General features: G+C 38.2%; 1 protein-coding gene across 2 annotated transcripts; it reads right to left on the minus strand.

The window, feature by feature from the left end:
* Positions 1-323: 323 nt before the first annotated feature.
* LOC120810737 (lysosomal-associated transmembrane protein 4B) lies at positions 324-7,059 on the minus strand. Of its 2 annotated transcripts, XM_040165567.2 has the most exons (8): positions 6,777-7,059; positions 6,068-6,179; positions 4,760-4,833; positions 4,413-4,535; positions 4,173-4,271; positions 2,983-3,078; positions 2,824-2,853; positions 324-1,446 (listed from the first exon to the last, which is right to left on the minus strand). In XM_040165567.2, the coding sequence occupies exons 1-8, from the start codon at positions 6,933-6,935 to the stop codon at positions 1,366-1,368; spliced, it is 774 nt and encodes a 257-aa protein (XP_040021501.1). In that variant the 5' UTR covers positions 6,936-7,059; the 3' UTR covers positions 324-1,365. The 2 variants fall into 2 exon arrangements, with proteins under 2 accessions (XP_040021501.1, XP_040021502.1); XM_040165568.2 differs by lacking the exon at positions 2,824-2,853.
* Between the last annotated feature and the right edge of the window lie 11,652 nt (positions 7,060-18,711).

Below are 18,711 nucleotides of genomic sequence, written 5' to 3' on the forward strand. Positions count from 1 at the left end.
TTACTTTCAGATAGCCGGGACTAAACTCTTAATTCTACACCTTTAAACCTTTTATAACGAGATATTGGCAGAGGTCGAGAGCCATGAACTTGCTCATGCAGAGTTTTTTCTTACGTTATAAAATAAAAAGAGTTTGTTTTAATCGACCTGCCTTCGACACAATGAGCCCAACGATTATTTTCAACATTGACCTTTTTTCTACATTTGATTGTCTATAAAGTTTTGTCTATAAACGATTATGTACAGATTTATTTAAATCAATAGTTTCTTTCAAACCTTTGAGTTCACACACAACCTTGTACATTCAAAATAAAACAACCATCTGCCGGTAAAATTTGACTTTTAATACACCAATAAATGTTACATCTTTTATTTCTCATACAGCTGTCCTTGCCATACATGTTTGGCCAAAGAGCAGCTGGAAAAGTAGCTGCATCTGATGGAGCAGACTTGGTGGTTACGCAGAGCAGAAGCTCCCGTTGGTTTCAACTGAAAAAACACAACCAGGGCCCTTGTCTACTGAGCTCCAGGACACAGAGAGGCCCCAATCCAGTTGACTCATCAGAGCGACTTCACACAGCAAACAGATTTCAGATCAGCACCTCTTATGTGCTTTAAAAATAGATAAATAGCTGGGAATACGTTTTTCTCGTCCATTGATAGAAACATACAGTTACATTTAAAAGTGATGGCGGTCAACCAGCAAAACTCCACTCCAGATAAAATCAGAAAAATCAAACGGTAAAAGACGGCGATATTTTCGATATATGTCCTAGGTTTTTTGAGATCATGTCAGAATATAGGCAGATACGTTTCTTTGGGAACACCAATCAAGGTGACACTTCACACATAGGCCCCCTCACCCTATAAATGGCAGCCCATCAGAGAGAAAGTAATGAATAATAAAGGCAATCCAACCCCGATCACGAAACCAGACAAACGGGAAACACTTATGAGAATTTGTGCTGTAATGTAATATAGGACTATCAAAGGTAGGACACAAAATACTACCACGAATGTACACAGAGCGTGACTAGAATTAATACAAATATATAGAATCTAACACTTTCTCGTGACATTTTGCACCCAGGTTCAAATGCATTGGGATGCGCATCGTGTCTGGAAACAACAAGCTCACAAATAACAAACGTGAAGGGATAAGAGGTCACGGTGGTGGTGGAGGTGTGTGCATGTGCCTACAAAGATTTCATATGGTTCGGTGCATGCATGGGTGTGCTGAAATGCCTGTGCTGGACGCTGGAGAGGCAGAGTGGTGCATACATCTTGCTGGGGCAGGAGGGGGGCGGGGGGAGGAAGGGGGAAAGTAACAGCAGGCTTCAGTCAGCAGAAACCTCAGAATATTTCTTATGCCGTGGCAGTGGTGTACAGTTGAGGAGCCTGTTTAGCAGGGACGCTGACGCTGTCATCATACGGAGGCAGCAGCACCTGGAGATGAAGGAGCGAAGAGTTGACTCAATTCAAATGAATAGTGTTAAATAGTGGCTATAATTTCCTAATTATTAAGTTTAAACTATCAAACAAAATTGGATAATGTAACCAGTGCAAAGTAAAATACATTAAGCAAAGCAAGGCATCTATATCTGTATGACACATTTCATACAGAATTAAACTGGTGGACAAAAAGTATCTTGCCATGAAAACATCAGACTACATTAAAGTACATAAAAGTACATTGTTTAAGTTATATCTAAAAAGTTGAAATAAGTACGATGACAAACTTCACATAGGTCCTATATATGTATATAAGATAATGTATATATGTATACATATAAATGTATACACTAAGTAGTAGAAGTAGTTATAATACTAGTAGTTATAAGTAGTATAAGTAGTTATAATCAGAGTGTGGGGCAGCGGGGGAACAGCTATAAGGGGGCCAGGGCCTGAGCAGTAGGACACCGACCCAGAAACACCCAAACGGAGCTCACTGACTGTACGGCTGTGCCCCCGTTGCCATTATAATGGCTTTACCAGCTTGGAGCCCGATCTGTCAGTCCAAGTCTGTCCAATTCTCCATTCTCCGTGTTAGTGAATGAAAAACTACCTGCAGCTAAGCCCATCGTTTTAATTCCTCCCTCCCCCAACATGGGGACTTTGCAGCTGTCAGACCGGGCTAAGAGGAAACCTACGCAGGTGGTGAAACACAACTTAATTGATGGATTAAATAAGGAAATTATTTTGTTTTACATATCAAGATCAGATATTGTTTCATTTAGGATCTCTTGATGACAATATAAACATAGCTAATTAAACACATGCACACACTGGATGGATGTTTTTTTTTCATGTACTGTTCATTTCTACATTTCATCAATGTGTGCTGACTAGTGAATCATCTGGTTTCTTACATGTTTTAATCCATCGTGGAAATATTCTTCTTACAGTTAACGTAGACTTATGGCTGTAGTAAGATCTGTCTGTAGCATGCAACACCTCATGGGAAAAAAAGTATGAATATTCACACAAAAAAAATGGTGTGATAAAAGTGTTAGCTAAATGACCTGTGATGTAATGTAATGGTCTGACAAGGGGGAAAAAGTTCTTGAAAAATGTGTATTTCTACTACTTCAAGTGAAGTATTAGAAAACCACTAAGCTAGGCCGAGACTTAGTTGGTGTCAATGCTTGTTTATCTTCTAACAGAAAGATAGTTTTTGCCTGTTATCAACTAAGACCAACGCAAAAAAATGTAATCTTACTAACAGGTGTTGCCTGTGAAACAAAAGCCTAATATATCTTAAAGTTCTGTGCCATAGAGCTCCATAGTTGACCAAAATCAAAATTACTAAGGAGTGTTACCCACCGCACATGTTCCGGCCCCGGATTTAACGATCTGTTGACAAGAACAACATTGCCACCGTCATCTTGCCACCGTCATCTTTTAAACCTTGATTTCAAACTATGGGGCCGTCATGGTGAAATGGGTGCCATAGCACAAAGCATATCAGCAGAGGTGACTTACCGTGGTGTCATTGGTGGTGACATAGAGCAGGATTTCTGAAGCCCCCCGCCCACTCACATATCTGTAGCAGTTCCACACACATGCCATCAGGTAGGCCTGTAGGGGAAATAAAAATCAATTCATTCATGTCGAATGAGATACAGATGGTGGCATACATATCACAAATGCTATAATAAAAGTATGTTACTCAAAGAAAATCTGACTTACAGAGAAAAGGAACACATATAATACAGATAACAATTAATTCAACCACCTGTTCATTCTCACTTCAATTCAATTTGTTTGATATAGCCCAAAATCCCAATTTTGACATATCCATTTCTAAAAATGACTATCAAAACCATAACTGCTGCAACTAAAAATAAGCCTTTCATTTATAATCTCAGATTGACATTGGTTATTACAGAATAAACTGGACCAGGCTTCAAACTGCGCTTCTGCCAAGTAACCTGCCTTCTCTACTAACCTATCTATGAGAAAATTACTAATTCTCTCTTGATTTATTCCCTCACTAGCAGTTCCCTTGTTAACATTAGTTTATGGTCTCAATCTCTAGTTTCAAGTCGTCTGTAATACAGCATGATGGTCATTTAGTAAATGATGGTACATTTAGAGTTAAACGCGCCATAAAACAGGGGATGCTTTATTGCGATTCTACTGTGACAGGTCACTACTGCTATCAGCAGAGGTGACTTACCGTGGTGTCATTGGTGGTGAGCATCACTCTTTTACTATAAAATTGAAACTTTTACTTTCTGTTTCCGGAAAAGCCAACAAACCCCCAAAGTCATTAGGATTCATCCTAGCGGTAACCTAAATGGCCGTACTGAATGCCATGACAATCCATCCAGTAGCTGTAGAGCAGTGACGTGAGGTTCGTGGCTGGGGAGGCACTGACTCTTTCAAAGTCAGATTCACAAATATATGAATTCAACAAAGTAGCATAAATTCACCATTCAACTGGGTGCTTGCACTTCGACTACTGGTCATGTTTCATATCCCGTATCGTATATTCTTTTATAATACAGGGCAGATGAAATCAAGCGTTGTGATTGGTTGAGAGTGAGTCACGGGGAGTACTGAATTGAGCCACTGTTGTAAGAAAAGCAAACAGAATCCTTGGCAGGCCTGCCATTAGTGCTGCTGATTGTATGAAGAGGACATGTAAAAGAAGGTAGGAAGACCCTTACCTTGAAGCTGAGAATGGAGCCAATGAAGAGCAGCACGGTGAGGACCAAACACACGTTACTTAGAGCAGCAATCTCCTCTTTGTAGGGGAAGTTGTCAGGCTGCACGGGAGGCCCAAAAAACACAAGCAGCACTCAGTTGATTTCGGTTAAAGGAGCACCAGGAGCTAGATAGTAGCTGTGCATCTGACCATTTTGCTCCTCAATTTTATATATGGTATGGTAATACTTGAAGTTTCTCACCAGCTGCTGCAGGTAGTCTTGTACTGTGTTTGGGTAAACTACAATGCTCACAGCAACCAGTGCATTGAGAGCAAAGTCAAATATTTGGTAGCAAAAAAACGGGATGATCCAGGCAGCTCGCAGCTGAAACAGAGATATTGTAGTTATGGTGATGAATCAGAGAATAAAAACTGAGCTACTTCACCAGCACCGTTGACCTAAATCAGAGCTACAACACTCAAGTCGCCTGGCAACATTCATGAATTTTTCAAATGGCTGTTCTGGAAATGAACTCAGGAAGATCCTTTGGCCTGACAAACACAATCAATGTTGGCTTTAATCACCAGTAGAATCTCGGGAATCATTACCTTGTATGCACCATATGTTGCCATTCCACAGATCAGTACCATCAGCAGGGAGATGGCTGAGGCGATGCACATGTCTGCAGAAGAGAGAAGAACGCTTAAGAGGTCAGCGGGAGGTCACTTCACCTCAGACATGCGATTTTGGAGATTTCAAATCAAATTTGTAATAATGTTCCCAACATAGTGTCCGTTTGAGAACTAATCCCACTCAGAAGATAAATGGCAAGCTGCATCAGTCATGCAGACAAGGCTGGGCTGGAACTGTGGCCAGCTTCAGAGGGGCCTCGTCAAGCTGAGATGTTTTTATTTTTTGTTTCTGACATAGCCACAACAAATTGAGATGGACAAGTCCAATATTCACTCTTTTTTGGTATTGTCCAACTCCTAAGAGAAATATTGTTTTTTCTGCTGCTAAAAGTTCCATTATGTTCTGTTTCTCTGAAAACCGTTGTCTGATGTTGAAGCCTCAGTAAAACATGCCACTGAAGTAAGCATTCACGGTCCAAGTCATATATTGATGTGGATGTTTAATTGTGTTTTTTTAAAAAGCAATCACTACTTGTGTACAGAGTTGGGTATGAATAGCTCATAGGGCAAAATGTAGTGATGGGAATGGCGTCCCAGTGGAAAATGGTGACGGATGTTGATCTTTGCAAAATGTATCGGCTCTGAATCGGTCTGATGTTAAGTAAACAACCATTGAGCATATCATGTGGGCCAAGCACTTCTGTCACAAAAGGTTACTAAGCTTAAAAGTTTGATATTTAATCAAAAACATATTACTCCACATGTTTAATTTAAAATACCCCCCCAGATTTAACAATTTGAAGTAGGCAGAACCTGTAAAACATAATTCTGAGGAAGCCATGACTCTACTGGGACTAACAGTCTGTGAAACTCTTCACCACTGAGCGGAGAGACTAAGTAGAGGTTGTACACATAGGAATCGCTGACTGTATAGAGCCTCCACCTCAAATACACAATACAAGTCTCAAATACACACAAAAAATTAAATACTCCCACTTTGGCTTGCAATGTGAACGCAGCTAAATAAAGTCAAATTAGTCTAACGTTGAGCGAGAAATCAGATACTCTGTCCCTTCAGTGTTCAACACCAGCAACAAAACAGCAGAGGAATATGATAACACAGAAAGACAGAGTCCTGTTTATTGCCTGATCTGAGGCAAATTTGTAATTTGAGATTTTGGGCTATACAAAATAAAATGATTTAGAATTGAAGTGTTGAATGCAATAAATAATGAGAATCACACATCTGGTTCAGGTATCGTGAGATATGCATAGTACACTTACTGGCATCATCCATGACATCCAGGTCATTAGCCAGCTCAGCGCTGGTCAGGTGGTACTGCTCAGGATCACTGAGCGCTGTGAGCAGGATGAGCAACACCACGGCATTGATGAGCTTAAGGACAGAGGACATATGGGGAGATAAAGAAAACAACATGGACGGGCACACAGGGAATATAGGCGAACATTTGGAATAAGTGTAACACAGATTGTAGAACCCCCAAGTAATGATTCAAACTTTTCCCAGAGGAGTGTTAATAACAGGTCTGCAGTAAGTCCTGGGTGGCACAGCTCCTAATGCAGATGACTCATACATCCTCGTTGATCAGGTTAATTTGATGGAAAATTCAGAGCAGTCCAAAGGTCTGACACAAGAGCTGCTACCTGAGGAGACCCCATGCTGATTTATTCATAGGGAGGATATCTCCACATGGGCTGTTTGGTTCAGGTCCCCCTCTCTCCAGCCCAGTCAGTTCAATACTGAGGCTACCTTTTTTACGTTTTGATCAAGTGTGAGAATATATATTTCTATATATATCTATATATATATAGAAATACGTCTTTTATAGGCCTCTGTCGACGTCAAAAACATAAATGGACAGAATGATCAAATTAGCCATATTGAAATTGTATTATCAGCAGAATAATTCAAACCTTTGTGCCTTGCATAATGATGCTGATGTTTTCATTGTGATTGACAGGCGGTGCTTACCATGTACCAGACCCCCAAGATGATGGTCCCTGTGCGGACATGGCAGCACACACAGCAGCTGGTGGAGAACCAGCGGTCCCACGGGGAGATCCTCATCTTGTCGGCTGACAACCGCGCGACGTTTACTGAAGAAGAGAGCGCGCGCTGTCCAGTCAACATCCACGTTAACGACAAACGGGATCCGAGTGCCACTCACCGGTCCTGTTCTTATCACCGCAAGCAGCACAATGGAACGGAACGGCCCTAAGCTAGCGGCATGCAACGGCGCTACTTCCGGTTTAAAAATAAACCCAAATAATTAATTTAGTGGAGGCGTAACCAAACAAACAAAAACATATTTTGGTAATAAATGTTCCTGATTCCGGAAATATCCTTTAGATTATATGTATTTAAATGAATAGTAGATGAAATGTTTTGACCATCACCTGCTTCTCTCTCTGGTCCTGGATGTCACCAGAGCCTCTTTGACTCCCTGCATTTCTAATAATCTAATTGTTCCACTTTACTTGTATTCAAAGAAAACAGTTGTGACATTGTATAAACTGGTTTGACTACATAATTAAACATCTTAATGAAAAGTTAAAATCATTAAATCACTGTAGGAGGGAAGTTCTAAAATCATTTAGCAGTGTAGTTAAACTTTTTACGACATTTTAATGAAAAGGACCACATATATGACAAAATTGTAATGGTTTTGTGACAGCGAGTGTCAAAACCATCCATATATGACGGTTTAATGTCGCTCTAAGAAATGAAGAAAAACGTTTTTCTTAAGTTTGACAAATAGGTCTGCTATGACATGTTTATGACAGGTTTTGTTGTCTTGGTTTATGTCAAGTTGTCATAACAAGGACATCTCAAACAATGTCACCTTTGCATCAAAAGTGACATAATTTACCGAATGACACTTAACAACAACTGTCATAAGTATTCCTTGATATTCATGACAGCTCTCATGTCATGGTAATGACAATGTTATGTAAGTCTAATGAACACCCATTCAAGTAAAGTGTTACCCAGTGTTTTCCTAAAACTAGCACCTCAGGAAAATACATTTATCTGTTTTATGATGGTATCATGGTTTGTGAATAGTTTTCCAACCTTTTTTGTTCACACTAAGTTTTGGTGCATTCTGGACTTTTAAGGCGTTTGCAGGCCGAGAGAAGGCTTAAAAACGCACAGAACACAAGAATGCATTGGTTAACAGTGTTTTCCTAAATCTAGCACCTCAGGAAAGTACATTTATTCTTTTCATGATGGTATCATGGTTTGTGAATAGTTTTCCAACCTTTTTTGTTCAAACTAAGTTTTGGTGCATTCTTGACTATTAAGGCGTTTTCAGGCCGAGAGAAAGCTGAAAACGCACAGAACACAAGAATGCATTGGTTAACAGTGTTTTCCTAAATCTAGCACCTCAGGAAAGTACATTTATCCTTTTCATGATGGTATCATGGTTTGTGAATAGTTTTCCAACCTTTTTTGTTCAAACTAAGTTTTGGTGCATTCTTGACTATTAAGGCGTTTTCAGGCCGAGAGAAAGCTGAAAACGCACAGAACACAAGAATGCATTGGTTAACAGTGTTTTCCTAAAACTAGCACCTCAGGAAAGTACATTTATCCTTTTCATGATGGTATCATGGTTTGTGAATAGTTTTCCAACCTTTTTTGTTCAAACTAAGTTTTGGTGCATTCTTGACTATTAAGGCTTTTGCAGGCCGAGAGAAAGCTGCAAACGCACAGAACACAAGAATGCATTGGTTAACAGTGTTTTCCTAAAACTAGCACCTCAGGAAAGTACATTTATCTGTTTTATGATGGTATCATGGTTTGTGAATAGTTTTCCAACCTTTTTTGTTCAAACTAAGTTTTGGTGCTTACATGACTAGTAAGGCGTTTTCAGGCCGAGAGAAAGCTGAAAACGCACAGAACACAAGAATGCATTTGTTAACAGTGTTTTCCTAAATCTAGCACCTCAGGAAAGTACATTTATCGTTTTCATGATGGTATAATGGTTTGTGAATAGTTTTCCAACCTTTTTTGTTTAAACTAAGTTTTGGTGCATTCTTGACTATTAAGGCGTTTGCAGGCCGAGAGAAAGCTGAAAACGCACAGAACACAAGAATGTATTGGTTAACAGTGTTTTCCTAAAACTAGCACCTCAGGAAAGTACATTTATCTGTTTTATGATGGTATCATGGTTTGTGAATAGTTTTCCAACCTTTTTTGTTCAAACTAAGTTTTGGTGCTTACATGACTAGTAAGGCGTTTTCAAGCCGAGAGAAAGCTGAAAACGCACAAAACACAAGAATGCATTGGTTAACAGTGTTTTCCTAAAACTAGCACCTCAGGAAAGTACATTTATCCTTTTCATGATGGTATCATGGTTTGTGAATAGTTTTCCAACCTTTTTTGTTTAAACTAAGTTTTGGTGCATTCTTGACTATTAAGGCTTTTGCAGGCCGAGAGAAAGCTTAGAAACGCACAAAACACAAGAATGCATTGGTTAACAGTGTTTTCCTAAAACTAGCACCTCAGGAAAGTACATTTATCCTTTTCATGATGGTATCATGGTTTGTGAATAGTTTTCCAACCTTTTTTGTTTAAACTAAGTTTTGTTGCATTCTTGACTATTAAGGCGTTTGCAGGCCGAGAGAAAGCTGAAAACGCACAGAACACAAGAATGCATTGGTTAACAGTGTTTTCCTAAATCTAGCACCTCAGGAAAGTACATTTATCTGTTTTATGATGGTATCATGGTTTGTGAATAGTTTTCCAACCTTTTTTGTTCAAACTAAGTTTTGGTGCATTCTTGACTATTAAGGCGTTTGCAGGCCGAGAGAAAGCTGAAAACGCACAGAACACAAGAATGCATTGGTTAACAGTGTTTTCCTAAAACTAGCACCTCAGGAAAGTACATTTATCCTTTTCATGATGGTATAATGGTTTGTGAATAGTTTTCCAACCTTTTTTGTTCAAACTAAGTTTTGGTGCATTCTTGACTATTAAGGCGTTTTGCAGGCCGAGAGAAAGCTGAAAACGCACAGAACACAAGAATGCATTGGTTAACAGTGTTTTCCTAAATCTAGCACCTCAGGAAAGTACATTTATCCTTTTCATGATGGTATCATGGTTTGTGAATAGTTTTCCAACCTTTTTTGTTCAAACTAAGTTTTGGTGCTTACATGACTATTAAGGCGTTTTCAGGCCGAGAGAAAGCTGAAAACGCACAGAACACAAGAATGCATTGGTTAACAGTGTTTTCCTAAAACTAGCACCTCAGGAAAGTACATTTATCTGTTTTATGATGGTATCATGGTTTGTGAATAGTTTTCCAACCTTTTTTGTTTAAACTAAGTTTTGGTGCATTCTTGACTATTAAGGCGTTTGCAGGCCGAGAGAAAGCTGAAAACGCACAGAACACAAGAATGCATTGGTTAACAGTGTTTTCCTAAAACTAGCACCTCAGGAAAGTACATTTATCCTTTTCATGATGGTATCATGGTTTGTGAATAGTTTTCCAACCTTTTTTGTTTAAACTAAGTTTTGGTGCATTCTTGACTATTAAGGCGTTTGCAGGCCGAGAGAAAGCTGAAAACGCACAGAACACAAGAATGCATTGGTTAACAGTGTTTTCCTAAAACTAGCACCTCAGGAAAGTACATTTATCTGTTTTATGATGGTATCATGGTTTGTGAATAGTTTTCCAATCTTTTTTGTTCAAACTAAGTTTTGGTGCTTACATGACTAGTAAGGCGTTTTCAGGCCGAGAGAAAGCTGAAAACGCACAGAACACAAGAATGCATTGGTTAACAGTGTTTTCCTAAAACTAGCACCTCAGGAAAGTACATTTATCCTTTTCATGATGGTATCATGGTTTGTGAATAGTTTTCCAACCTTTTTTGTTTAAACTAAGTTTTGGTGCATTCTTGACTATTAAGGCGTTTGCAGGCCGAGAGAAAGCTGAAAACGCACAGAACACAAGAATGTATTGGTTAACAGTGTTTTCCTAAAACTAGCACCTCAGGAAAGTACATTTATCTGTTTTATGATGGTATCATGGTTTGTGAATAGTTTTCCAACCTTTTTTGTTCAAACTAAGTTTTGGTGCTTACATGACTAGTAAGGCGTTTTCAGGCCGAGAGAAAGCTGAAAACGCACAGAACACAAGAATGCATTTGTTAACAGTGTTTTCCTAAATCTAGCACCTCAGGAAAGTACATTTATCCTTTTCATGATGGTATAATGGTTTGTGAATAGTTTTCCAACCTTTTTTGTTCAAACTAAGTTTTGGTGCATTCTTGACTATTAAGGCGTTTTCAGGCCGAGAGAAAGCTGAAAACGCACAGAACACAAGAATGCATTGGTTAACAGTGTTTTCCTAAATCTAGCACCTCAGGAAAGTACATTTATCCTTTTCATGATGGTATCATGGTTTGTGAATAGTTTTCCAACCTTTTTTGTTCAAACTAAGTTTTGGTGCTTACATGACTATTAAGGCGTTTTCAGGCCGAGAGAAAGCTGAAAACGCACAGAACACAAGAATGCATTGGTTAACAGTGTTTTCCTAAAACTAGCACCTCAGGAAAGTACATTTATCCTTTTCATGATGGTATCATGGTTTGTGAATAGTTTTCCAACCTTTTTGGTTTAAACTAAGTTTTGGTGCATTCTTGACTATTAAGGCTTTTGCAGGCCGAGAGAAAGCTTAGAAACGCACAAAACACAAGAATGCATTGGTTAACAGTGTTTTCCTAAAACTAGCACCTCAGGAAAGTACATTTATCCTTTTCATGATGGTATCATGGTTTGTGAATAGTTTTCCAACCTTTTTTGTTCAAACTAAGTTTTGGTGCTTACATGACTAGTAAGGCGTTTTCAGGCCGAGAGAAAGCTGAAAACGCACAGAACACAAGAATGCATTGGTTAACAGTGTTTTCCTAAAACTAGCACCTCAGGAAAGTACATTTATCTGTTTTATGATGGTATCATGGTTTGTGAATAGTTTTCCAACCTTTTTTGTTCAAACTAAGTTTTGGTGCTTACATGACTAGTAAGGCGTTTTCAGGCCGAGAGAAAGCTGAAAACGCACAGAACACAAGAATGCATTGGTTAACAGTGTTTTCCTAAATCTAGCACCTCAGGAAAGTACATTTATCCTTTTCATGATGGTATCATGGTTTGTGAATAGTTTTCCAACCTTTTTTGTTCAAACTAAGTTTTGGTGCATTCTTGACTATTAAGGCGTTTTCAGGCCGAGAGAAAGCTGAAAACGCACAGAACACAAGAATGCATTGGTTAACAGTGTTTTCCTAAATCTAGCACCTCAGGAAAGTACATTTATCCTTTTCATGATGGTATCATGGTTTGTGAATAGTTTTCCAACCTTTTTTGTTCAAACTAAGTTTTGGTGCTTACATGACTATTAAGGCGTTTTCAGGCCGAGAGAAAGCTGAAAACGCACAGAACACAAGAATGCATTGGTTAACAGTGTTTTCCTAAAACTAGCACCTCAGGAAAGTACATTTATCCTTTTCATGATGGTATCATGGTTTGTGAATAGTTTTCCAACCTTTTTGGTTTAAACTAAGTTTTGGTGCATTCTTGACTATTAAGGCTTTTGCAGGCCGAGAGAAAGCTTAGAAACGCACAAAACACAAGAATGCATTGGTTAACAGTGTTTTCCTAAAACTAGCACCTCAGGAAAGTACATTTATCCTTTTCATGATGGTATCATGGTTTGTGAATAGTTTTCCAACCTTTTTTGTTTAAACTAAGTTTTGTTGCATTCTTGACTATTAAGGCGTTTGCAGGCCGAGAGAAAGCTGAAAACGCACAGAACACAAGAATGCATTGGTTAACAGTGTTTTCCTAAATCTAGCACCTCAGGAAAGTACATTTATCTGTTTTATGATGGTATCATGGTTTGTGAATAGTTTTCCAACCTTTTTTGTTTAAACTAAGTTTTGGTGCATTCTTGACTATTAAGGCGTTTGCAGGCCGAGAGAATACTGAAAACGCACAGAACACAAGAATGCATTGGTTAACAGTGTTTTCCTAAAACTAGCACCTCAGGAAAGTACATTTATCTGTTTTATGATGGTATCATGGTTTGTGAATAGTTTTCCAACCTTTTTTGTTCAAACTAAGTTTTGGTGCATTCTTGACTATTAAGGCGTTTGCAGGCCGAGAGAAAGCTGAAAACGCACAGAACACAAGAATGCATTGGTTAACAGTGTTTTCCTAAAACTAGCACCTCAGGAAAGTACATTTATCTGTTTTATGATGGTATCATGGTTTGTGAATAGTTTTCCAACCTTTTTTGTTCAAACTAAGTTTTGGTGCTTACATGACTAGTAAGGCGTTTTCAGGCCGAGAGAAAGCTGAAAACGCACAGAACACAAGAATGCATTTGTTAACAGTGTTTTCCTAAATCTAGCACCTCAGGAAAGTACATTTATCCTTTTCATGATGGTATCATGGTTTGTGAATAGTTTTCCAACCTTTTTTGTTCAAACTAAGTTTTGGTGCATTCTTGACTATTAAGGCGTTTTGCAGGCCGAGAGAAAGCTGAAAACGCACAGAACACAAGAATGCATTGGTTAACAGTGTTTTCCTAAATCTAGCACCTCAGGAAAGTACATTTATCCTTTTCATGATGGTATCATGGTTTGTGAATAGTTTTCCAACCTTTTTTGTTCAAACTAAGTTTTGGTGCTTACATGACTATTAAGGCGTTTTCAGGCCGAGAGAAAGCTGAAAACGCACAGAACACAAGAATGCATTGGTTAACAGTGTTTTCCTAAAACTAGCACCTCAGGAAAGTACATTTATCTGTTTTATGATGGTATCATGGTTTGTGAATAGTTTTCCAACCTTTTTTGTTTAAACTAAGTTTTGGTGCATTCTTGACTATTAAGGCGTTTGCAGGCCGAGAGAAAGCTGAAAACGCACAGAACACAAGAATGCATTGGTTAACAGTGTTTTCCTAAAACTAGCACCTCAGGAAAGTACATTTATCCTTTTCATGATGGTATCATGGTTTGTGAATAGTTTTCCAACCTTTTTGGTTTAAACTAAGTTTTGGTGCATTCTTGACTATTAAGGCGTTTGCAGGCCGAGAGAAAGCTGAAAACGCACAGAACACAAGAATGCATTGGTTAACAGTGTTTTCCTAAAACTAGCACCTCAGGAAAGTACATTTATCTGTTTTATGATGGTATCATGGTTTGTGAATAGTTTTCCAACCTTTTTTGTTCAAACTAAGTTTTGGTGCTTACATGACTAGTAAGGCGTTTTCAAGCCGAGAGAAAGCTGAAAACGCACAAAACACAAGAATGCATTGGTTAACAGTGTTTTCCTAAAACTAGCACCTCAGGAAAGTACATTTATCCTTTTCATGATGGTATCATGGTTTGTGAATAGTTTTCCAACCTTTTTTGTTTAAACTAAGTTTTGGTGCATTCTTGACTATTAAGGCGTTTGCAGGCCGAGAGAAAGCTGAAAACGCACAGAACACAAGAATGTATTGGTTAACAGTGTTTTCCTAAAACTAGCACCTCAGGAAAGTACATTTATCTGTTTTATGATGGTATCATGGTTTGTGAATAGTTTTCCAACCTTTTTTGTTCAAACTAAGTTTTGGTGCTTACATGACTAGTAAGGCGTTTTCAGGCCAAGAGAAATCTGAAAACGCACAGAACACAAGAATGCATTTGTTAAAAGTGTTTTCCTAAATCTAGCACCTCAGGAAAGTACATTTATCCTTTTCATGATGGTATAATGGTTTGTGAATAGTTTTCCAACCTTTTTTGTTCAAACTAAGTTTTGGTGCTTACATGACTAGTAAGGCGTTTTCAGGCCGAGAGAAAGCTGAAAACGCACAGAACACAAGAATGCATTGGTTAACAGTGTTTTCCTAAAACTAGCACCTCAGGAAAGTACATTTATCTGTTTTATGATGGTATCATGGTTTGTGAATAGTTTTCCAACCTTTTTTGTTTAAACTAAGTTTTGGTGCATTCTTGACTATTAAGGCGTTTGCAGGCCGAGAGAAAGCTGAAAACGCACAGAACACAAGAATGTATTGGTTAACAGTGTTTTCCTAAAACTAGCACCTCAGGAAAGTACATTTATCTGTTTTATGATGGTATCATGGTTTGTGAATAGTTTTCCAACCTTTTTTGTTCAAACTAAGTTTTGGTGCTTACATGACTAGTAAGGCGTTTTCAGGCCGAGAGAAAGCTGAAAACGCACAGAACACAAGAATGCATTTGTTAACAGTGTTTTCCTAAATCTAGCACCTCAGGAAAGTACATTTATCCTTTTCATGATGGTATAATGGTTTGTGAATAGTTTTCCAACCTTTTTTGTTCAAACTAAGTTTTGGTGCATTCTTGACTATTAAGGCGTTTTCAGGCCGAGAGAAAGCTGAAAACGCACAGAACACAAGAATGCATTGGTTAACAGTGTTTTCCTAAATCTAGCACCTCAGGAAAGTACATTTATCCTTTTCATGATGGTATAATGGTTTGTGAATAGTTTTCCAACCTTTTTTGTTCAAACTAAGTTTTGGTGCATTATTGACTATTAAGGCGTTTGCAGGCCGAGAGAAAGCTGAAAACGCACAGAACACAAGAATTCATTGGTTAACAGTGTTTTCCTAAATCTAGCACCTCAGGAAAGTACATTTATCCTTTTCATGATGGTATCATGGTTTGTGAATAGTTTTCCAACCTTTTTTGTTCAAACTAAGTTTTGGTGCTTACATGACTAGTAAGGCGTTTTCAGGCCGAGAGAAAGCTGAAAACGCACAGAACACAAGAATGCATTGGTTAACAGTGTTTTCCTAAAACTAGCACCTCAGGAAAGTACATTTATCTGTTTTATGATGGTATCATGGTTTGTGAATAGTTTTCCAACCTTTTTTGTTTAAACTAAGTTTTGGTGCTTACATGACTAGTAAGGCGTTTTCAGGCCGAGAGAAAGCTGAAAACGCACAGAACACAAGAATGCATTTGTTAACAGTGTTTTCCTAAATCTAGCACCTCAGGAAAGTACATTTATCTGTTTTATGATGGTATCATGGTTTGTGAATAGTTTTCCAACCTTTTTTGTTCAAACTAAGTTTTGGTGCTTACATGACTAGTAAGGCGTTTTCAGGCCGAGAGAAGGCTGAAAACGCACAGAACACAAGAATGCATTTGTTAACAGTGTTTTCCTAAATCTAGCACCTCAGGAAAGTACATTTATCCTTTTCATGATGGTATAATGGTTTGTGAATAGTTTTCCAACCTTTTTTGTTCAAACTAAGTTTTGGTGCATTCTTGACTATTAAGGCGTTTTCAGGCCGAGAGAAAGCTGAAAACGCACAGAACACAAGAATGCATTGGTTAACAGTGTTTTCCTAAATCTAGCACCTCAGGAAAGTACATTTATCCTTTTCATGATGGTATCATGGTTTGTGAATAGTTTTCCAACCTTTTTTGTTCAAACTAAGTTTTGGTGCTTACATGACTATTAAGGCGTTTTCAGGCCGAGAGAAAGCTGAAAACGCACAGAACACAAGAATGCATTGGTTTACAGTGTTTTCCTAAAACTAGCACCTCAGGAAAGTACATTTATCCTTTTCATGATGGTATCATGGTTTGTGAATAGTTTTCCAACCTTTTTTGTTTAAACTAAGTTTTGGTGCATTCTTGACTATTAAGGCGTTTGCAGGCCGAGAGAAAGCTGAAAACGCACAGAACACAAGAATGCATTGGTTAACAGTGTTTTCCTAAAACTAGCACCTCAGGAAAGTACATTTATCTGTTTTATGATGGTATCATGGTTTGTGAATAGTTTTCCAACCTTTTTTGTTCAAACTAAGTTTTGGTGCTTACATGACTAGTAAGGCGTTTTCAGGCCGAGAGAAAGCTGAAAACGCACAGAACACAAGAATGCATTGGTTAACAGTGTTTTCCTAAAACTAGCACCTCAGGAAAGTACATTTATCTGTTTTATGATGGTATCATGGTTTGTGAATAGTTTTCCAACCTTTTTTGTTCAAACTAAGTTTTGGTGCTTACATGACTAGTAAGGCGTTTTCAGGCCGAGAGAAAGCTGAAAACGCACAGAACACAAGAATGCATTGGTTAACAGTGTTTTCCTAAATCTAGCACCTCAGGAAAGTACATTTATCCTTTTCATGATGGTATCATGGTTTGTGAATAGTTTTCCAACCTTTTTTGTTCAAACTAAGTTTTGGTGCTTACATGACTATTAAGGCGTTTTCAGGCCGAGAGAAAGCTGAAAACGCACAGAACACAAGAATGCATTGGTTAACAGTGTTTTCCTAAAACTAGCACCTCAGGAAAGTACATTTATCTGTTTTATGATGGTATCATGGTTTGTGAATAGTTTTCCAACCTTTTTTGTTCAAACTAAGTTTTGGTGCTTACATGACTAGTAAGGCGTTTTCAAGCCGAGAGAAAGCTGAAAACGCACAAAACACAAGAATGCATTGGTTAACAGTGTTTTCCTAAAACTATCACCTCAGGAAAGTACATTTATCCTTTTCATGATGGTATCATGGTTTGTGAATAGTTTTCCAACCTTTTTTGTTTAAACTAAGTTTTGGTGCATTCTTGACTATTAAGGCTTTTGCAGGCCGAGAGAAAGCTTAGAAACGCACAAAACACAAGAATGCATTGGTTAACAGTGTTTTCCTAAATCTAGCACCTCAGGAAAGTACATTTATCCTTTTCATGATGGTATCATGGTTTGTGAATAGTTTTCCAACCTTTTTTGTTTAAACTAAGTTTTGGTGCATTCTTGACTATTAAGGCGTTTGCAGGCCGAGAGAAAGCTGAAAACGCACAGAACACAAGAATGCATTGGTTAACAGTGTTTTCCTAAAACTAGCACCTCAGGAAAGTACATTTATCCTTTTCATGATGGTATCATGGTTTGTGAATAGTTTTCCAACCTTTTTTGTTTAAACTAAGTTTTGGTGCATTCTTGACTAGTAAGGCGTTTGCAGGCCGAGAGAAAGCTGAAAACGCACAGAACACAAGAATGCATTGGTTAACAGTGTTTTCCTAAAACTAGCACCTCAGGAAAGTACATTTATCCTTTTCATGATGGTATCATGGTTTGTGAATAGTTTTCCAACCTTTTTTGTTCAAACTAAGTTTTGGTGCATTCTTGACTATTAAGGCGTTTGCAGGCCGAGAGAAAGCTGAAAACGCACAGAACACAAGAATGCATTGGTTAACAGTGTTTTCCTAAAACTAGCACCTCAGGAAAGTACATTTATCTGTTTTATGATGGTATCATGGTTTGTGAATAGTTTTCCAACCTTTTTTGTTCAAACTAAGTTTTGGTGCTTACATGACTAGTAAGGCGTTTTCAGGCCGAGAGAAAGCTGAAAACGCACAGAACACAAGAATGCATTGGTTAACAGTGTTTTCCTAAAACTAGCACCTCAGGAAAGTACATTTATCCTTTTCATGATGGTATCATGATTTGTGAATAGTTTTCCAACCTTTTTTGTTCAAACTAAGTTTTGGTGCATTCTTGACTATTAAGGCGTTTGCAGGCCGAGAGAAAGCTGAAAACGCACAGAACACAAGAATGCATTGGTTAACAGTGTTTTCCTCAAACTAGCACCTCAGGAAAGTACATTTATCCTTTTCATGATGGTATCATGGTTTGTGAATAGTTTTCCAACCTTTTTTGTTCAAACTAAGTTTTGGTGCATTCTTGACTATTAAGGCGTTTTCAGGCCGAGAGAAAGCTGAAAACGCACAGAACACAAGAATGCATTGGTTAACAGTGTTTTCCTAAAACTAGCACCTCAGGAAAGTACATTTATCTGTTTTATGATGGTATCATGGTTTGTGAATAGTTTTCCAACCTTTTTTGTTCAAACTAAGTTTTGGTGCTTACATGACTA

This window comes from Gasterosteus aculeatus, chromosome 20 (assembly GCF_964276395.1).
Source record: "Gasterosteus aculeatus chromosome 20, fGasAcu3.hap1.1, whole genome shotgun sequence".
In the NCBI taxonomy this organism is placed as follows: domain Eukaryota; kingdom Metazoa; phylum Chordata; class Actinopteri; order Perciformes; family Gasterosteidae; genus Gasterosteus; species Gasterosteus aculeatus.